This window comes from Chaetura pelagica, unplaced genomic scaffold (assembly GCF_000747805.2).
Source record: "Chaetura pelagica isolate M959 unplaced genomic scaffold, ChaPel_1.0 scaffold147, whole genome shotgun sequence".
NCBI lineage: Eukaryota > Metazoa > Chordata > Aves > Apodiformes > Apodidae > Chaetura > Chaetura pelagica.
This window is the reverse complement of record NW_009954194.1, coordinates 2,152,042-2,175,396: the sequence shown is the minus strand read 5'-3', so window position 1 is coordinate 2,175,396 and position 23,355 is coordinate 2,152,042. Positions and strand designations below refer to the sequence as shown.

The window sequence follows — 23,355 nt, the reverse complement described above, 5'->3', positions numbered from 1 at the left end:
GGGAGCCTCTACACCTAAGTAGTTTACTCTCCAATCCCTGGACCATGTTTGAGGCTCAGGTGACTGGACCTGCTGTCAGGCATGCAAGAACTTTAGTTTAATCAGGCATAAGAGTCAAAAGAACAGGGATCTTTGTATTTGCTGTTCAACATTTGTCTTAATTACAGGTGAAGGACCTAACAAGTGTTAAGTCCACAGGAAAAAAGAACAAGAAAAAAGCTGGGACAGTTGGAGGGGAACAAGAGAATGAATGCATAAAACCTCAAAATTTGTATTAATGAAGAAATTTTCTGAGTACAACTGGGAAGACTTAAGTGTATAAGCAGACTGTGTACGCCTGTTAACAGCCAGATTCACATTAGTTCACAGTACACCAGTCATTTGTATCTAGGCTGAAAAATGTTTCCTTCTGAGCTCAGATAAGATAGGTAAAAACATTTTATGTTGTATGTAAATGCAAGTTAAAGGGTACACTAAAATGTAACCTTTAAACTTCACAATGTAACAGCATATCACTTCCTGTTCAGAGATAGCACTCCAACATCAATTAATCATGGCTAAGCCGAACAAATGGTCAACATTCTTAATTAGTGTTGATGCATTCTCCTCTGTGCCCTCATCTGTCACGAAGACTGTTTAAAAATCTGAGTTATTAGCCTTTATTGAGAAGTGGATCTGGTTAAAATCTCTAAGAATAGAAATCATTCTTCCATCCACTATACACTGGTACCTGATAATTCCTACCCCCTATGTAAGCTATAGATAACCACTGCCCTAAGACCATCTTGGTAGCTATAAATCAAAATGAGTGCAGCTCCTATGCAACCCGGGTTAATTTTTGTTTACAATATATCCACTGAAAACGTTGGTATGACACTTGAGGAGTCTGCTTATAGATTAGTGCAGAGGAAAATATATAAAGTAGTCAAGGTAGAAAGGAAAGAAACACATCAGTCATTCAAAACAGTAAAACCTCTTAATTCACAGTGACGACTAGAAGATCCACTGCAATTACTGAACTTTGTCAATATGAAATTTAAGCAAAGCCTAAGTGCACAAAACACAATTCATTCACTTGATAACTATAGTTTAATTTTTATTAGAAAATGTAAGTCAAAGTATTTGACAACAACGTATCTATGAAAGTTTTAAATTACTGCACTGAAATTCAAAAACATTTATTTGAACTTAAAAGTAATGTTTGCTCCCTTATTTCTTGTGCAAATTAAGTGGCATTAGCAACACAAAAACAAACACACTTCCAATATACTTCATATATAAATAAGATTAAAATATCACAAAGCAAGTTACAAGGAAAGTCCAAGTTTAGATTTAACACCAACTGTGCATTTTAGGATTATTACAGAATCAGAATGTTAGGGGTTGCAACGGACCTCTGGAGATTATCTAGTCCAACCACCTGCTAGAGCAGGATCCCCTAGAGCAGATCACACATTATTTTCATCTAGTAGAATTAATATGTACAGTTTTCTATATTTTATTGTGAAAAAAACTATTTTTCATTGTTTTCTTTTAAGCTTCTTTTTTGTTTTTTAGAAACTAGGGCTTTATTCCTATTTCTGAAGCACTACAGCAGATATACCAGGCACATTTACCCAAAAAGGAAAAATACCCATTTCTTTCAGATAGTATTAATAAGTGAAAATGGTCAAATGAGAGTGTAAGCCCAAGCTAAGGGCTTAAAAGAGCAGCACTAAATTTAAATCAAGGTTTTGAAATGGATGGTTTCAGCTGGGCTTCCAGATTCCCATCTAGGTATCTAGACACTGGTCCAATGCTTTCCAGTTGCTATGAATGAAAATAACTGCATTCTTGGCATTTTTAAAAAACTTTTATCAGAAGGAAAATTGTTAGAATAACTTGCTAGATATTTTCCTAAAAGACATGTATAGATAAAAAAAAAAGTGCAATCATAAGACAGAAACTAATGATTTAAAATATTTCTCCTCTAAAATGCATAAGGTCAAATAAGTCCATCAACTCATTGAATGGCTTTTCTTGGCTTTAAAACCAATCCTCTTTCTTGCATTGTGTATGTGTCTTCTCACTTACTGAGTAAAGTTGAGCTATTCTGAACACAGTGACTCCACCTGAAGAACTTGATAGTACTGGTAGCTTTATCCTTTCATAATATGCAAGAGTCCACACCATGGTTTTATAGAAACACTTACCTTGACTTCTATTTATGTAACAATAGGAGCCTGACTACAGTCACCTCCCACAGGCCACTACAGTACTGGGGTGGAAGCCCTACTGGATATTTTTCTATTACAGAACTCATAAAAGCAATACAGTTCTAAAAGCTTAATTTCTGTAATGCTAAAATTAAGAAAAAAAAAAAGCATATAAAAAAGAAAAGCCTCTGTAATTGACATGTGCAACAACAAGGAACATCCTCAGGATCACCTTAAAGCAAGTTTGTTTTTTTCTTTATACACAACTTCTGAAGGAAAACAAAGTAGCAAGCAATCTGCTCCTTCACCTGCTATTTTCATAAAATGAAAGTCCTTTCACTAGCCAGTGTCAGTCTTTACCTGGAAACTCACTTATGAAATCATATTCTATTTGCAGATGCTCCCAAGGAATACTTGGATTTTACAGAACAGCAAACATGCATATGAGAAAAATGGATATACTTAAGGTATATAACAAAAAGAAAACCCCTTCAAATGGAAACCAGTGTCTAATTTTCTACCTCTGTGGTGTTGTTACAGCAAAAGAACATTATTTATTCTATGTTACAGTGTATCTTACTGTAAATACTTCATAAGATTTGCAGAAGTCCAGCTAAGAAGTCCAATCTTGAGGCAAAATATAAATCAGTGAAAAATACTTCTCATTTGAATTTGAACAGAATCTGTATTACTGACTCTGGTTTGCTAGAGTACAACACTGTCTATGTTACACTTTCAGAAGTGCTATTTACATTGTAACTCTAAGAGCTTCTCTGTTTTCTGCCCAGAAAATAAGTAGTCTTTCATAATTAATATAATAAAGTGTTCCAACACCACAGTAGAAATGCTACAGTTAATGGTTCTGAATAAAAGTATTGCCTCTCTATTGTTTTTGAATGCTTTTAAACAATATTAACGTGCTGGGTGAGGCCTTTTCTCAAGTTTGTTCATGATACGGATATTGTGACACGGACAAGAATTATTTGGAAAATAAAAAAAATAATCTTTTTTGTTGTTCAAAAAGTATCTTTACATAGTTTCAAAATTCTGTATCTGTTTTCACCACTTTGTTTCTAAAATGGCTTTATGCTGCTTTTTTAATTTCCATTTTAAAAAAGAGTAAGAGAGCCAGGCTCAAGGCCTCTGATATGCTAGCAAGGATGCTTCTGTAATATTTCTTAGCTGGAAATGGAGGAATTTGAAATCCATCTAATTAGGAAACTAACTAGGTGATTATTATTTAATGCAGCATATTTTGCTGGTCAGAAAAAAAACACTATCATACTTGCATGATCAAAAAGAGGACAGGTCAAAAAAATCCCAGAACAAGAGGAAGTAATCTCATGTGCAAGACTACAGATGGCATGAAAAAAAGTAACTCTAAACATTATTGCTACCGTGTAGTGCAGCTATTCTAAACAATACATGCCAGTAGTTAATTTAGCAGTTTCATGACATACAGAACTCTGAAATATACCTGGTTTTAGATCCATTCTAGATCTAGCTCTCCATTCTAGATGCATGCCATGGCTATTCAATTCAAACATGGGTGAGAGACATCTCTCTGCTCCTGTGTGCTGCTCTCCAAGTAAGAAAACAGGCAGAGAGGCTGCAGGCTAGGCAAAGCATGGTGCAGCAAGTCCCTCCACCTACTTGCCCAAAGCCAGAATACTGAGGTATGTCCAAATATGTCATCTCTACACAGCAACAACACACAAGACCGTATTTAGCTTCTTTCTAGATATATGCCATGTGCCATTTCTTCAATAGAGAGCAACATGCAGAGTACTTTCATAAATATTTAAGTATGAATAACTTACTTTTATTCCCAACCAAGGCCATAAGTGGCTGTGTTTCTGAGTCTTCATTCACTTTTTTTACCACATTATACCAGTCTTCTAAGTTTTCAAAGCTCTGGCCGTTGGTAATATCATAAACCAAGAGAACACCCTAAATAAAAAGATGCATTTTCAATGTTACAGGTTGCAAAAATATTTGCCCATGGTAAAATTTAAATCAGTCTAAATTACTATTATCATAAAATAAAGCATTAACAAATAATGACATTGTATATTTTGAGGAATAATTAAAGGGATTATAAGATTCTGTAATAAACACATTTTGTTAACAATATTGCTCCTGCATTCCATGTTTTACAAATTGAGATGCTAACAGAACCACAAGGGTAGAAAAAAAAGGCAATTCAGTTAAAAGCACAATTAGTTATATTAGAAATATTCCAAACTGCATATGCTTTACGAAAAACCCAAGAAGCACTTCACACTAATAGTAAGATAAAAATCACACCAGACAGGGACTTTTGTTTTAGTTAATATTATTTGTAGTTTCATTGTTCTGTTTCTGGAAAAAAAAAGAAAAAAACAACAAGCAGTTCCATTGAACATTTCTGCACATCATCTCACTGTCATGTCTCTCTGCTCTCCTTTGGGCAGAAAGGCCACATCACTTCATTCACTAATGTAGAAGACAAGCAAGAAGTACCGGCAAGTTTGAAACTTCCAAAGGAGAAACCAAAAATGTGGTTATAAGTCAAAAAGAAGGGAAGCCTAAATATTTCAGAGGCTTTGTGCAAGGGTACAAGTAATAAATACTTAAAACACACATTACCAAGGATTCCTCAGAGCTAATATCCAATATTATAAAACACAGCCTATTAAGAGCCAAAATGTCCACCTTTTTCACTCCATAATTGTAGGGTCAGCTCTCACAAATCATTCTGCTCTCAGCCATTGAGTCTTCTGCTCCTGCTTTTCACTACACTCAAATAAAGTATGAGGAATAAAGCCAGAATTTACTTCTGTTGCACTTGTTCTCATGGAGTTCACATCTGGAAAAAAAAAATCCCTGCAACTGCACACTGTTCCTCACATTGCATTTCCACACACATTCTAAAAAAAAAAACACACCAAAACCAACACAATACATACAAAAATAGCTGGTTTCATGACCCACTGGCAATAAAAAAGATTTTTTCAAGTGAAGATTTCAGGCATTTGTCTGGGCCCAAGTTCACTTGATAGTTTCATAACGTGTGTCTCAGTTCACAAAACAGCACACTTATGAAACTAACTCCATGGAAGACAACAACCTGGTGGAGACTGCAAAATTATTTGAGAATAATTTAGATTATATGAGGAGAAACAATCAAAAAATAATAAGATGCAACATAGTAAGTGCCATGACAAGTTCAAAGGAAGCAATAATCAACTGCACAATCAGAAACATCTGGCTTTGTAGCAGGTTCTATACAATAGAATCAAGGAGTTACAGTAGATCATAGTTGAACATATCAAGCTTATTTCATAGCAAAAAAGGCAACTGTCACACTGGCATGAAACATTCCAGGTGAAATAATGTGTCCAGCTTTGGACATTCAGTGTTAAGAAAGGGGTAGAATATAAGAGACCAGTAACAGTATCAGCTGTTTAGAAACCATGACTGACATCAGAAGATTGAAGCCTACCTACATCTTTGGAAGAAAGAGTTCTCACAGTAGATTTACTGTGAAAAAAACAAAACAAACTAAATGAAGTTTCAATTAGAACTTACCTAACTTGTCTTTAATCTCCTTCTCCATGATCTAAAACATAGCCTCTAAAGCATATTCTCAACTGTGTTTTTTTTTAATCTTGTCAATATTTGCTACACTTAAGAAACAAACATGGCAGATACAACATCTTAGAGAAAAAAAAAAAAAAAAAACACAACCACACACCACCAAAAGCAGTATGGCATCCAGGTCAGAACAAATACTTCTTGCTTAGATTTTTTCCAACAGCGCTCTGTGAGCAGCTTAGTATGATGTAGATAATTAACGTAGAACTAGTCATAACTCCATAGCTAAAGTTTATTTCAAGTTTCTTTTATTTAACATAGAAACCCTATCACTGCTTTGACAAAAGCACATCACAAAGCACTCCATACAGTACCTGGAGTCCAGCCTGAGTAGATAGTATAGAACCTGTTATTTCCCTTTTTGCATAAGGAATTAAGGTAGAATATTAATACTGGCCTTTTTACACAAAAGTAGCACGTTTCCCTGCCATAAAAAATATTAGAAATTAATGGAAGACAACATGATAATTCTCTAGTCACCTGAAACGTGGTAAATAGACCCTGTTTGCATAATTGCCCCCTAGTAAGAGAGATATTTTGCCTACATTAGTGCATACATGAGCACTTTCTGTTTCAGCATTACATTTTCAGAAATAGTGCAGAAATTATTTGCTGGTCTCAGGAGAAATGAGGCTGCAGTACTCCTTCTACTAACAAGACAACTCATGAGGTAGCATATGCCAGCTCTTAAAGATACTTTAAATTAGATGTGTGTATAGGGGCAGTAATTGCAGCTAAGAGATGGGGACAGCTCTCAAATATTTATCACAAAAACAGCAGCAGTACTATTAGACAGCAGAACTGCTGTTATAGTAGTGTTGCAACCAGGCAATATAGTCACACTAGATAATCAACATTTAAAAGATGTCAAGTTTATGCCAAGATTTGTCACAATAAAAGAAAGCTACAGAAAATGCTAATTAAAACCGTATGTTTCCTTCTTCAGGCTTATCCTCAGCTGCCCTCACCCTTTAACTGATTTTAGTATGAATGAACTAAATTAACTTTCAAATGTTCATTAATAGTCATTTAATGTCAGATCAAAAATCTTATTTTTTCTAGCCACAGAATATTAATTTTAGCAAAGAGTAGCTTCCATTATGATATCTTGCACATCTGCAGAAATGCTATTTTTACAGGTGAAAACAGTTTACAGTCTACATATTCTTAACCACTGTTGTCTTTGCTGATACTGAGGTTATGGTCACTCAAAATATATGTGACCGAGCTGCCATAATTGAATGAGTTACTGTCTATCAGCTCAGCTGTGGGAACTGATTGCTCTTGGCCTCTCTAAATGCTGAGATACATGTGTCAATCCTCATCTGCACTGACAGAAAGCTGTTTATTAGTACCTTTCATTTATAAAGATCAAAGAGCTCTTTCCTCCCTTCACCTCCACTTGCAGGGTTCTTCTGACCCACCAGTGACATTCACCTACCAAGACAGGATGTGGCAACCATAGTGTTCTGGATGAGCATCACCAGAGAAAAAACAAGGGCAGGGAGGAAAGCAACTGCTTCAAGACAGCAGATGAACTGCAGTTTCTCCAATTGCAGCCATGCAAGTAAATGAAGTAGGTTCTCATCTTCAAATCTGGCACTCTTATTTTAAAACATGGCACAATAAATCAGGGACTTCAGTCAAAAAAAAAGACACCTTAACAGTAACTTAACCAAAAGATCTCTTATAGAAAATTGCTTCAGGTCTCATTGAAAAAGAAGGAAATATCTAGTGACAGTGTTTTCAGCAAGGTATAGATGGATGCCCCACTTGCTCCCCCAGCATCCTGATCAAATTTCAACCAAAATCAAGGGAACTGTAGACTTGCTATTAATATAAACTTTTAAGTTACTATAGATTCTCAAAACTTCCAGCTGGTCTTAGTATCTTCTAAGTAGGTCTGAATATCATACAGTTGGATTTCTGAGCAGAAAATCAGGAATTCAGCCACCTGTGTTTTCTGAATCTCACAATGATCAACCAGAGGAAGCTTACCAAGGCTATGGGTATCAACAAATACTGGATAAAAGCACTGTAGGCATGCTGCAAGATATTCTATACATGTACTTTAAATCTGAATTTAGATTTGGAGAACACATACAGATGAATGCAGTTTCTGCCACTAGTCAAGATCATCTACTCTATGTGTAAGTGTACAGCTTGCATACTTTACAAACAAGATGCTCAAAATCCCAGTTGCACCACACACACAAGTGCAACACACCATAGGTACACACACTTATTTTTCTAGCAACTTTTTCTAGAATTGTTCCAATATTTTAAAGGCTTCCTTGTACCAGTGAACCCAAAACTGAACATGGTACTCCAAATGTAGCCTCAAGAACATCAGAGAGGGCGATAGTCACTTTTCTTGATGTACCTACTTCATTCTTACTAATGCAGTCCAGACTTCAGTTAGCATTCATCATTGCAAGTGTGCACTGCTGACTCCCATTCAACTATGTTTGAGGTTTTTTTCCAGTAGGACCCTCACCCTCTTTTCTCCAAAGCCATTTTGCAGAATGACTAAGGTTGGAAGGGACGTCCAGAGGTTGTTTGGTCCTACAAACCTGTTCAAGCAGTGTCACCTAGAGCCAGCTGCCCAGGACCACATCAAGATGACTTCTGAATATCTCTGAGAATGGAGACTCCACAAAGTCTCTGGACATCCTGTGCCAGTGCTGGATCACCCTCTCAGAGAAAAAGTGTTTCCTGATGTGCAGAAAGAACTTCCCGTGTTTCAGTTTTTGCCCATTGTCTCTTGTACTGTTACTGGGCATCAGTGAAAAGAGCCTGGCCCTGTCTTCTTTACATCCACCCTTCAAGTATTTATATACATTGATAAAATTCCCGAGCCTTTTTTTTGTCCAGGTTGAGCGGTGCCAACTCTCTCATAGAGAGAATTGCCTGTCCTCATAGAAGAGATGCTCCAGTCCATTAATCAGCTTTATGGCCTTCACTGGACACTCTCCAGTTGATTCTTCAACAATTAATTCCCACCCTGCATAAGGTCCTTCTGTCCCAGGTGCAGGACTTTGCATTTGTCTTCAGTGAACTTCACAAGAATTTTGCTCATCCTTATTTCTCTCAAAAGCACCCCCACCCTCCAGTATATTGACCATTCCTTCACAATTTGGTGTAATTCGCAAACTTAAAATGTTTTGTTCCACCGATTAATAACAGGCATGACCCCAGTACCAACCCCCAAGGAATATGAGAACTTCCCAGAGAAGATGTGAATGTCTCTGGAAGTATACAAGGCCAACCTGGGCAGGACTTTGAGCAACATGGGCCAGTGGCAGTTGTTCCCACCCAGGCAGACAGGGTTTGGAACTAGATGATCTTTAATGTCCCTTCACCCAAATCACTCTATGATTCAATTCTATAACTTATAACCAGGCACCAGTAAGAGACTGTGTGGACCATCTCCCTTTAACTCCAACTGTCCATTTGCTTTTTCTGTTGCCTTATGGTTCACCCATCAAGTCTGTAGCTCTACATTTTGCCTGTAACAATATTATAGGAAGTTATCTCAAAGGCCCAACTGAAGACAAGGTAAATGATATCCACTGCTCTCCTCTCCACAGAGGCTATCCTCTAACCACAGAAGGCAATCAAGTTGGTTGAGCACAATTTACCCTTGTTAATTCCATGTTTGCTCTTCTCAGTTACTTTCTTGCTGCTTTTCTGTGCATTCACGAGAATTTTGAAGTACTTAAAAGGATTTCTCTTTCTAAATAATCCTATTTGTTCTACTTTATCTTCTCTTCTTCTTCTACAAAGCTACAGATGATTCAACACAAAATAAGCTTCTGCCTAGAAATACAATGAAAGCACTGCCTTTCCAAATTATTCGTGGTGTTTCAAGAACAGATGAAAATAAAGATCATTTTATCCTTCTTTAACAGGTGCTGTTACAAAGCTAATACAAAAGTATATTAGTTACAAGTCAGCTTTGATAATAAGAAGCTTATTACAGATATTAGCACCACATGCCAACAATGGTACAGAGAACAGCCATTAGTTCATAAAAAAATTTGAGTTACAATGAGGGTTGGGGAGGATTGAATGGGATGAGACTGGATGTAGGGTTTTTTGTTAATGTGCACAGAAAGACTAAAAATTTAACTTCTTTAACTTTAGCATACTGCTATCCACTTTTTCACTACTTTGGGACACTGGTATTAGCTTTTTGACTTGCTCTTGCTGATAAGAAACTCCTACGTTTATAACCAAATTCAATACAGAAAAAAAAAAAAACAGTTATAACCTTTTATTTCCTTCATTGAGTTTACTTTGAGCATATGGCAACAATTTGTGATTAATCACATTCCCTCTGTCATGGAAGTCACTTTCTCCTGTTGTTCAGCAGATCTTTCAGCAAAAAAATGTAATTAAAAAATAATACTATAAAACACATGCAACAACTAATAATGTTTTTTATATTTTTGAAAGTGGCAAAAGGTTAAATTGACAAATTTGTCTTTATCTTATTAACTAATAAACCCTAATCTCTTTATTAGCCATTCCTGTGCTGCACTTAATTAATACTAAGTTTCTGTCCAACAGAAGTTTTAGGATTCCATTTTTACATTGCTTAAAGTATTGATGGAAACATAGGTGCATTTGTTTTCTTCTGAGATAAATAAAACCTTGCATAATAAAATGTTATGCCTATTTTTCTTATTACAAACTCCATACTAAATAACAGAATACATTTTAGGATCACTCACGTTAAAGAAGTTTGGCATGTAGTACATCCTGCTAAATCATCTCATAACTCAAGATTCTATTAAAATATTTAGCTCTTACTTAATCCTACCATTCACTCTAACTTGCGTAGTTAACCTCCAGATAAAATTAATTTTCGTTGGATAAGAGTTCTGCAAAAATATTTAGCTACCTAGTTGCCTTCTTTTGTTTGCCCTCTTATAACCCCAGTTGCATGCATGAGTTTAATGGTACAGGATTGCTCTTAATTTCCTCCTTCAACTTTTTTCCCCAGGAGGCATCTGTTCTAAAAGCAGCCACTATATCTACCATGTGGATATCCACATAGCTTTTACATTTACTATGATTGCTTTTCTTAACTTGAGATACAAAGCCTGGAAACATACATCTGTTCTTGAGAATTACTCAGATCTACAAATGCACACCCTTGCTTTATTTTTTAAGTCAGCTCAAAAAAATTAACTACAAACCAAAGGTAGACTTGTATATTAATATCAATTAGGCTGAGAGCCAACATTTTCCAGATATACAAAATAACAATTAGTAAGATATATGCAATTTTAAGAGCAAAGTTTCAGTGAATTTTACGTAATTACTATCAATAAAATTATCATAATTTATACTGTACCTGAGCTCCATAAATATATTTATCCAGCATTTTGCCTCCTATTGTTTGCCCCCCTACATCCCACACTTGAAGAGTAACATTCAAATTTCCTGAAAAAGAAAATTATACAGATATTGTATATCCTGGAAAACTTCAATACAAATAAAATTACAGGTATATTAGCACAGCAGTTAACAGAGTTCTAGCATACCAAGAGCAATAGCTTTTTACAAATATACAATAAATAGTGACTAAACTTCAACAGAAAGATGGCTCTATCATTTGGAAAAAAGTAACTTGTGCCCAGGCGAGTCAACAAGATGCAGTAAAGCTATAGTTAGTTATTAACATACTTAATATGAACAAAAAAGAAATGGAACTGCAGAAAGTATAACATTCCTGACTAGAAATAATATAACATACTTCACTGAAAAAACACATAAAACTTTACAGAGAAAGTTCTATAGCACAGTACTTGGAACTGAAAAGTAACAATTAATTCCAACTTAACCACACTACTTCATGCTCTATGTCCCTTCTTCTCTGCCCCCTCCAAATTTTCTTTACAAATCTAGAAGCAAGGAGATCTGCACAGTAACTGCATTTTGGTAGTGATGCCCTTAGTACTATAAAGAATTATAAAGCTGATGGATTAAAAAACGGAAATACTGACACACATCTAAGTTGCGAATGCAAGCTATGATTGTTTCCTCCACCCACTATCCCAAAGCAGACAACTAAATTGGACACAATTTACTAAATTTTATCTTTGAAGAATCTACACCAATAACAGATCTTCCTTTCTATCCTAAACAGCCTTTAATCTATGCTGAAACTGTTAAGATATTTTTGAAAGCAAAGTAACAAAAAAAATCTGTGTAAAACCAGAATATTTGATATCCTACAAGTCATACATAACTGAGAAACCCACAGACTAAACATACACACAGCAGTGTATGTCACCACATGCATACAAACATATTAATGTATCATTTGGGTCACTTTGCACGGTGAGAACCATTTTCAAAACAGTTTTGATCACCAAACTCTAATACAGTAAATAAAGTATGAATATTTTTCTAACCTACATGCAACTTACATGACTTATATGTTAATAACAATTCTGCATACCCACAAATAGTCATAACTGTCTATTAATTTTACTCCTAGATTTAAAAAAAAATTGCAACAAATTCCACAACAATTGACAGTGAAGTAAAAAAGTACACAATATTTTTGGCTGCTAAAATACACTCTTAAATCAAATACTTTATGTTATTTACAAGCTTATTTTACACAATGTGATCTATTCAGTTATCAGTTATAACACACTCAAACTAGTAATGCAAGTGAGTGTGCTCCATAGAACTATATCCCAACACTCAGTGAATATAAACAGCAAATTAGAACTATATAGCTGAATACATGCCACTTGTGGTACTAAATATACCACATCATATTTTATGATGTATCTTGCTTTAATCTGGTTAAATGTACAGATTTCCCAAAGTGCTGCTCTGGTCTCAAACATACAGAGATGAATGTGAGACAAACTATTCATAGCACTTTCAAGCTACGCAGATTTTTATCTAATACTAAGATTAAGAATTTCAACATGAAGCTTAGTAAATACATCATAAACACTCCAGTTCAATAAAGGCAACTTTTCATAAGATAAAAAGTTTATCTGCTTTTACAGTGCACGTACTATATATTAATGAATTATTTTTGGAGCTTAGAACATAAGTGACTACAAACAATGCAGGAAAATCTTCCATAAAGCATCTGGCTTGGATGAACTGGTGAATCCATAATCTGAAATGACTATGCATCCCCAGTAGGTATATAAAATAAACAAGCTCAAAAGCTCATGATGTTGCAGTGCTCTAGCCCTCCCCTGGTTGTATGCATTCTACTGGAAATTTACCATGCCTTTCATGCCAGCTATTTGGAAAAAAAAAAAACAAAACACGACCTTCTAAATATTATCACTTTCAAACCTTTGAATTTTCAGATGCTTAATACTGTGTTCAAATGCTTTAAAAAGTCTCTACGTTCATTTTTCCTAGGAGTAGGAATCATGCACAACACACAAGGCTTGGTATCTGAATGACTGAAATCATCTGAGAAACTTCAATGCAGGAAGCTTAAATGGTCTAACAGTGACTGTCCAACTTAAAAAATCTACTATTATGAATTACTTAGTCTCCACTAACAAAAGAAAAAAGAAACTTGGGGAAAAAAGTTGGAATGTTAATTTAAGGTGAAGCAATTCTTAATTAAGACTTCAATAACTACTGAAATTCATGCAGACCACTACAAAATGCCTCATTTTCGCTTCGTTTTCAATTAGGTCATGTAATATTTGCTTTGTGCTCAGATTTATTTTGTGGGAGAAGGAAGAATGTTAGAATTATTATGACAGAAGAAAAAACTCCAGACAATTTGCCTAGCAAATTCTTAAAATTATGAGCTGTGATAGTAGCACATGAAGTTTTCTGCAGAGAGTTTGAAATCTTCTATATTTTTCATAGATTTAAGAGGCACATACAAACTGGAGAAAGACAACAAAATAAAAAGAAGCCACAAATAATAAGGCAGTCCTTAGAAACAAGGTTAATATATGAATAAAAATAACTGAAGGACCCCATAAAAATAGTATGCAATACACAGAACTGCTTTACTCTGTAGAAAACACAAGTGTGGAGTTAAAAAAACAGCTAACACAGTGCAAGTATCTAGATTGCTTCTGCTATACACTGAAGCCACTGGGCTGATTCAGTAGTGATCCTGCAGAAGCACACTTGGTGCATTGGTTAACCTTACTTAAAGTGCTTCAACCAAGACAGGATTAAAAACATGAGTCTGTCACTTTTTGCACTGATGACTTTAAAAAAAAGTCTTTTAACAGAAGAATCCTGTTTACTGGACTGCACCCACAACCCCTTCTAAAAGTATTCACCTATGGCTCTTAAGAATCTCTATCAGCAGACCCTCTGGCTAACAGATACACTATTTAACCATCAGAGTCCACATCATGGTTGCATCCAGACTATACAAGATACTGCATCAATAAATATACTGAAATTGCTTTGCATTTGAAAAAATATCTCTAACAAACTGCATTAAGAGAATGTCAAGTCATTCAAAATTAATCAAAAGATTTACTATTTGTATTAAACCACATTGTTATACCATATAAAAGATTTATTTATTTCATGGCAAACCTGCATTAGTTACTAAAACTAGACATAAAAACACCTTTTATTTTAAAGAAGCCAAAACCCCCAGTAAAACAGTAGTTTACTTTACAAGCTAAAATGCATTTCTAATGTGACCTAATGTAAAGTTCTGTGCAATTCTGGAAATCAGTAATTTTAACTTCTGAAATCTTTGCTTACGTTTTAAGAAGGAAAACAAAGTCAAATACTGAACTATAGTTATTCATCAATCCTCCTACTAAATAAGAGAAATTGAGGCTTTTTTCCTAAGCATATACACTTTATCATTTCTGTGCAGCAGTATGAATTAACTTTTCAGGTTAACATAGCAGCTCTGCAAACCCAGAACTAATCAAGAAATTAGAAAAAAACAGTTATTTAAATAATGTTTCCCATTCTAGTATTTAGAAATTTTACCTCCCTCCCTGTTCTTCTTCCTTCCCTCTCCCACCCCACGACCAGTTCACCTTACCCACAAAACATATAAATCCATATAGCACATATATATATGCATAGGCAAAAACAGAATGACAAATTACAGAGAAATGCTTCTTCCTGAATATGAATATATTCCACAAATGTTACTATTCTGTTAGTGACAAATGAGGAAATTAGATATACAGACTTTGTTTCTGGTTTGGTGCTATTTTAACCTACATTCTGATTTTATTACAAAATAAACTAGAAGTAAAATATGAATGAATGAATAGTTGATAATTTTCCAACTTTTCCACTCAACAAGGATATTTAGAACCCCAGTCATGTACTAATACCTTCTGCATGCTTAACAACTGGAAAAAAAACTTGCAAAATACAAGTTCTCAGCATGCACACTGCATGATTTGTGTACACATTCCACTTGCAAGCATTGCTGTAAAATATTATGCACACTGGTATTTTTAGAGGCATGAACAGGACAATAAAAAAATTATTCTCTTGATTTTATGGAGAAATAAGCACTAACATTTGGTACTTTATCACTCAGCAGACACTAAAATAAAGTACAGCAAAATGGTCAAACCAAAATACTGAATGCAGGAATAGTCTGAAAAGATTATTCTGTTTCACTTAAAAAAATACAGAAACATATTAAAGAAATTATTTGCAATATAATTTAAAAAAAATAAGTTAAGAGAACTGTACATACTCTCTTATAACGTCAGATTATAGCCAAAATGCTTAATTTCTCGGTTTGCTTCCTTCCCTCTTTGTCACACGGAAAAAAGGCAGAACTACAGAATTTGCAACAACTTTGCCAAATCTCACTACAACTTTTCATAATTACATATACTTTTTCTAACTTCTCCTGATTTCTGAAACCAGACAAAAATGCATTTAATTAAATATTTTCATACTTGGAAATGGAGCAACCGCAAGTCAATGAAAATATTTATTTCAAACCCCCAATGGTTCGGAAACAAACTTCTACCAGGAGCAATTCTTTTTTTCATTATTTCTTTGCATTTTCCATGCAGTGTGCTGCAACTGGCATCTAAATAGCTTCTTTGCCATCGTGAAGTGAAACATCTTGAATGCTCAAACTGTATTTTTATGAGTGCCGAGGGACCCTAAATTTTAGTGGTCTATTAAATGCCAGCAATTTCATGCTGCCTTGCATAAAACAGCATTCACATATTAGAGCACTGCAATTCCATAGCTGCATTATGCTTCTTTCACACAACTCAAATACAAGTTGTATATTTCATGTTTTAAAAAAAAGTTTCTTTCAAAACACATGTATGTTTCCAAATAATATATTTAACATTTCATTTCATTGTTGTATGTTACACTATCCACATAGTCAGTGAGTACACTCAAGTAGAGATAAACAGAAATCATGAACATTGATAGCATTCCTTTAATTTGAATTGTGTTTTACTTAAAGAGCTAAGTTGCAAATGCACAACCCTTAGTCACCTGGCAAGAACATGCTAACAGAATTTTCTCTGAATAACCTAATTTACTTTGCCATAAAAGGGACTGTACTAAGCTTATTTAGCATACATTACTTTGAAGAATCTGCTTCTGCAAGTCTTACTGCTGCCCAGCCTCTCATGGTTCATTCCAATTCCCTTACCTGGCAAAAGTATCCTTTTCAAGAAGAAGTCCAGTCCTATGGTTTGTTTGTACTGTTTTCCAAAACTCTCTTGGGCAAAACGTGTGGCTAAGGATGTCTAAAACAGAACAATAGCAAATTAAGTTGTCATTTTACACAGCAATGTTAAACCAGAAATATGAAATACAGTTCTGCAATTTTAAGTCAAAGCATGCTGGCAGTGTTCATGGATCTGGATTGACAAGCATTCCAGACAACTTCAACATAAAACAGGAGGCGGCAAATGCTACTAATTTATGCAAGAAGCCAGGCGCATAGTTCCTTTGCATGTCAAAGATTCTGCGATACTCATATTACAAAATATTACACAGATTTGAATGAGGTATCGTTAGTACACTCAAATTGACACTAATCTAAGTGACACTAACCATAACTGAAGAGCTTATTATTTTTTAAAATAATTCCTTTCCAAAATAAGAGTCCTTCCCTGATGCAGAAAACCATGATCCTAGAACAACCTTCTGGAAGGGAACTGAGATCTGCACCATGCAACTCCCACAGGGCTCATAAGTGTCGCAGGATTCCTGACAGTATGTATCAAAGTTTCAGGATCAGGGATTATATTAATTCAAAGACAGGTACGTGTACGTGTACTCTTGTACACATTACTCTTGTTAAGAATGCAGTTTTGCAGAATCAATCATTCAAGTAGAACTTCCGAAACTTATTTCTTCAATTGACATTTTGTGGATCTATGAAAGTAGACCAACACACTGGTGACCTAATAATCAGCTTGTGCTACATAGTGCTAGAAGTTGACCAACATAAAGCAGTTAACCAACATAAAGTAATTAAGTGAGGCATTTATATTCTTTCACTACCATTATAAGTTCTTCACGAGAGGTAGAAGTAAAAAGGAAAAAAAGTACAATTAAAAAGAATACAAAAGTTTGCATTGTGGAAAAAATTTAAATACTATATTAAAAATTAATGTGACATAGATTAAATACATCCTACATTAAATTAGTGGCATACACTTAAACTCTTGTTGACATGACATGAAAATATAAAAACAAAGTAATTGCAGAAAAAAAAAAAAGAAACAGATCTTTACATATAGGAGGGGAAGCCAAACAACCTCACAAATCCCTTCCACTGTCTGAGAAAACTGGAAATGAGGAAGAAGGAAATGTTTTTGCCAGCCTTCTGTTAATCAAGACCTAAAGAGATGAGTCACACCAATTGTTATTAAAAATTGCTGTTAGAGCACATTTAGTGAAAAACACAATGGCAAAATAACACCAATAGTTCTGAAAAATGAAAATAGTCAAGTTCTATTAATAGAACAGTTATAACCAAGATCTAAATTTTGCTATAACATCAAATCTACACAGGAAGAAAACGTAACTTAGAAAACATAATCACCAGAGCTTCAGCATTAAAGCTCTAGTATGAAAAGGCAAACATTTATTCAACTATTAAATTACCAGTGAAGTAAATAACACATGATTTACGGTTTTCTTGTTTCTATATCACATTGATATTCCTATCACTTTCTCATATATATATATATATATATCAAATTGTATTTTGATATGAGAAGGTATGTTTAGGAAGTAATTCAAAAAATCAACTAGAGACTATGGCAACATAGTTTATTCACTGAACTGAAGCCTTGAGAGGCTAAAAGACAAGCAAATGGGGGAAAAAGCAAGTAAACTAGAAATAGCATTGAGTATGCTTACATATTTGTATCACTGTGGAAAGGGTGAAGACCACAGACAATTAATCTTGAGAAGATTCTTCTGTCTACAGCTATGTGACAGTAATACTAATAACATGCACAAAATAAAATTCAGTACAGATTAGGACTGTTGTACTAAAAAAAAATCAGTAGAACCAATTATTTTAATCACAATAGCTAGCATGTTGAGTTTAAAAAGACATTAATTTTAATCTGTCATGAACTTACAAAACTTCTCAGGAATACACCATGCAGTCTTCTGAAATTTTCTTTTACAAAAAAGTAACCAATACCTAGAGTACAGATTAAAATATCATCTGATTACATCATATTATTCTGTATTCTCTAACATGCTAATTTAGATCCCCATTAAATAAGCAACCACCCCCTTGTTTAAAGGACTCAGTAAAGACTAGCTTTATCACTCTGTAACAATCAATATTCCCTGAAGACTTCTAGGGTTGTTAGTAGAAATAAACAACATACATTCAATTAACAGCCAACCAATAAGAGCAGCAAACAATCAACAGCATGAAATAGTTCTCCTCAACAGTTTTCTTCTACTGCGCTCTTGAATGCAAAGGAATTTACAGAAGAAAATCATTGACTAACTCCTTTTAAAAATTTTTTTCTAATAAATGTTAGAACTCAAGGGAAGGGTTGGATTACCAGACTAGAGGTCCCTGTTTATTCATAGAAAACACTCTTATCCACAAAATACTAAGAACAACAGTTCAAATTTCTCCACAACAGTCAACAGAAAAGTTATGTCAATGCATATTCAAGTACCTCAAGTACCAAATACTCCCTTCAATCCTAGAATCGTTTTCTGCCATGCTTCTCATAAAATATTCTGCATTACAGTTTTGCCTGTAAGGATATGCTGAGTCCAATCTACGTAAAAGATAAGTGAAGTTCAGTAGAACTGTAGCTGTCACAACAAATAACTGATAAATTACTCTTTTTTAAAAAATATTATGGCCCATTCATGAAATTTCAGTCATTAATCTGGAGATTAGGGGCTAGTATGATATAAGGAAGGCCCTGTTCCTTCATATCCCTACTAAGACAACCAGGACACCAACTTTCACAGCAGACTTTCCATTAGACCCAGTCTGGCAGGTTCACATATTTTTCTTAAATACTTAAAAGAAAACATTTATATCATAGATTCATAGAATAGTTTGGCTTGGAAGGGACTTTAAATATCATTTAGTCCCAATCCCTCTACATGAGCAGGGACACGTTCCACTAGATCAGGTTGCTCAAAGCCCTACCCAACCTGGCCTTGAAAACTTCCAGGGAGGTGGCACCCACAGCATCCCTGGGTAACCTATTCCAGTGTTTTACCACTCTCAGAAACATATGCTGTTCCGAAGAGCAATACGCTATTGATGGTTGGTGTTACAAACCCCCTCCTTCAGATTAAAAAAAAGTATTTGGGTACTAACATACAGCAATCAAGACAGCAGTAAAACATAATACATAAAAATTATGGTATTCTAAGTGCAAAATACAATGGGATATTTGGGAAGGTTTGGAAGCCAACAAATATGCAAATCAACCTCAAAGCCTCAAAGGTGAGGCAAGACTTGCTCTATTTTTTTGCTTCTATTTTTCAATGTCAATAACTCACCGTATAAACTGTTGACAAGCTGTTCCTAAACACCTACATAGTGAGTATACAGAACAAAAAATAAAATCAAACAATATTTATGAAATAGTAGTAGACAAGTCAAACAGAACAAGCAATGATAGCCAGCTCTGACTGACACTGACTACTTACCAGGACAACATGGAAACTTAGAGAAAACCCTGCCTTATGTTAATTCTTTGAGTAAAACCATGCAGAAGGAAACTTTCAGAAAGCGATGTCATGGTACTATAGCTGTAAGAAAAACTAAAATCAAAATTGAATGGGATGCAAACATACAGTTCTGAAGCCATGAATTTCTATTCATGTACCAACTTTACCAGCCAACTGAGAATCTACTTCCCAAAAAGGAACATGTATCTATCCCTTTCCTCACTCACTTCTAGAACATCAATGCTGTTCTCCAAGCACAGCAACATTTTCCCCTCAGTCATGTCTACCCCTACCAGCAAGGATTTTGAAACAGATAAAATGAAGAGACCCATCAGGCTAAATAACAAAATGTTTTAACTAGCATAAAACCATGTACTGTCCAACACAAGAGAATGTGTCACTGAGACCAGTCTAACTTAAGGGGGGTGAAGTATTTTGTAAACAAAGGAAGTAGTTCTGTCATCTGAAGATGGTGTCCTTCCACCCCACTCCTAATCACTGATGAAATTTTGTTCCCTGCAAACAGAAAAAAATTACCAAGACTTTTGGACGTTAGACATGTGTCTATGAAGCTAGACCAGCCTGCGCAGGACACCTGATGAAGTTTTCCATCTGCAAGACTAAACAGTGACAATGTTTTTGTCAATTCTGTTGAAGTTTTTGAGCCCATGTGTAACAGCAAGATCCAGAATTGGTGAAATGCTTAAAAACCTGGCATCCTAAAAAAGCCTAAAGCAAGCAGGACACCACTCTGTATTCCAGTCTATATTCTGGCTCCTGCAAGTTCCCACACCAGGTTGAAAATTCACTCTTTAGTTTTCAACATCCATTGTTAAGAGAAGGAAAAGGTAGGATGTTTCTGATACCATACTTGAGCCCCAGCTGCAATAGATAGCAGAAAGACAGAACTGCGCTTGCTTTGTGCCCACCACACGCCTATATTTCAGGACCTTCCATCCCATTAATAGCTCCAAGATTGTTTCCAGGAGCCCAAAACCTTTTTCACCAGCAGGAAATCAGAATTAGTTCTACCTCAAATCAGCAACATTATACACTCTAATGTTAAGCTAATCTGTGCATAGCAGGAGTAGAAATACCTGGATCATCATACTGTTTTTTTTCAACTCATATGATTATTGCTAGCTTATTTTAATGGAAAATCATTTTGGCTTGGGAAAAAGTGGGTTAACTTAAAACCTAGATGCAAGAGGCTGTGTTCCTCCTGTAATTCAAATCAAGAGCCAAATGCTATTAATAATTGCTGTTTCTTTTCATCTCACATTGTCCCCACTTCCGATCTCTTTTCAGATTGTTTTCCTAGTTTGTGTAGTTCATTAAAGTAATTCTCTATTATTACCTTCATACTAATAATCTTGTCTTCCTGAATTTTTCTACAATATATCTTTCCTTATCATCTCCATTTTATTCTAATACTTCTTCAGAGTCTACTCATCTTACTCCTCTCGTTCCTTTCTACCTTTTTACTCCACAAAACAAATGAATAGAAGTACAACATCCCTCCCCAATCTCATGGATAGAACAATTCCAAGCTACTGGAAACACAAACATCACCCTCAGCTTGAACTGACATTAATTTGTTTTTAAAATGCTACCAACCCTTGCACAAAACCTGAATCACACTGCTTCTAAACAAGGGGTGAGGAAAAATAAAAGTTTTCACCTTTAGACAGCTGATTCACAAAGACTTTTTTTTTTCCCCTGCCTTAGAGAACTGATGACCAGACAGTCCCAGATGGCAAAGAGGAAGGATTTTTTTAATATTTTTTTTTGGCAGAGGGAGAAGCAGTAGAGAGAACTCAAATGCAAATATCTCACACTAAACACAAAATGCAGTATTTAAAAAAATATATTCCATTATTTCCTACACTCCTTCTGTCCAATGATCCCAGTGACAGAGGAAGAGAAAATCCAACCTCTTGCACAGTAAATGAGAGGCTAAGTATGCATGTGCATAAAGACCAGCTGTGAACCAGATGTGAGAGGAAGGCTATTTAGAGTTGAAAACATGTAGACATACACATTTCAACAAGTAAGCAGAACGAGTAGCAAACAAAAGAGAGGAACCTCAACGATTTAGTCTTCTGAGGTGCTTGAAATAGCACTAGGTACATTTTATCCTTCCATTCCATGACCAAATCACTAGTTTATTTTTACAAGATTTTACAATAAATCTATTATTGCAAGTGTTTGCTGCTAGGCCATCAGGATGGCTGGAAGAAGCCTCTATTACAGCATCATCTAGGGGGGATAGAAGGAAAAGCAGCCCACCATAGCATAGCTGCTGCTCATGCAAAATAAACCACACCTGAAGCACAGGATTCCTAGAGCCAGCAGGAGATTCAGTGAGTGGCAGCTCCCATGTGAGAGGCAGGAAAACCAGCAGGGATATACATCAAAACTCAAGAACGCTTGAAAATCCATGTTTGGCAAGAGGTCTTGCCACAAGGTGCTGAACAGCAGTAGTGAAAGGATTCCTCAGTTTGAATGGAAAACTCCTGGGGAAAGCTACCAGAGAAACAGCACTTCAGCTGTCAATCCTGTGCATTTATGATGCTCTCATCACATAGTCACTTGGAATTGCCCATCTACTGAATCAGATGAACACAACACCACATGAGACTGAGATTTGAATCACTAGAGACAAAATACATTTTGTTTCTTCACAGAGCTTTGCATAAATGAGTAAAACCATGTATGTACTTTCACTTAGAAGTTTTTTTTTTAATGGCAGGCAGCTCATTTAAACCACCTCCAAGAATATTCTACTTTTTATCTGAACTGTGAGGCAGGCAGATATTCTGCCTCTCCCTATTTTCAAGTTAATGATAGAAGAAAAACTGTACTCTTCAAATATACCATAAAATTACTATTTTAGCATGGATCTCAGAAAAGGATTCAGGCTACATATTGCAACAGGTATGTTCACAGGTGTAAGTTAAGATCAGTGACTATTGCCACGGGTGAGAAAGCATCTTTTGCCTTCTTTGGTCTGAATATTGCAAAGTTTCTCTTTTAAAAAGACAAGCATAGCTTGCCTACAAACAAACAGTTTTTTAAAATGGCAGTTAATTATGTTGATTATAGAAAGAAAATAAAAACCACGTAAAAAGCCACAAACAAAACCTAAACGGAGCCAGAAGCACGTTTCCAAACTCTGGAACAGATGCAAACCGTTCAGGTGTTTATCAGCTCCGAAGCCGAAATGAAGAGACCCTGCACCCCCCTCCCCCCCTCACCAGACCACCCTGCTCGTCGTTGAGGCGGGAACCGGGGACCCCCGCCCCGGGCACTGCCCGCCCCCGGGACACCGCGGGGGCGGCCCCGCAGCCCCCCC

At 35.5% G+C, this 23,355-nt stretch overlaps 1 protein-coding gene across 1 annotated transcript in view; it reads right to left on the bottom strand.

Annotated features, from left to right (window-relative positions):
• RAB28 (RAB28, member RAS oncogene family) overlaps window positions 1-23,355 on the bottom strand; it is an 81,104-nt gene that overhangs the window by 40,167 nt on the left and 17,582 nt on the right. The window contains exons 4-6 of the mRNA XM_010003131.1: window positions 16,471-16,567; window positions 11,194-11,282; window positions 4,016-4,145 (exon numbers count right to left, since the gene is read on the bottom strand). Of these exons, the coding sequence (XP_010001433.1) occupies window positions 4,016-4,145; window positions 11,194-11,282; window positions 16,471-16,567 (316 nt within the window). The remainder of the gene's footprint in view (window positions 1-4,015; window positions 4,146-11,193; window positions 11,283-16,470; window positions 16,568-23,355) is intronic.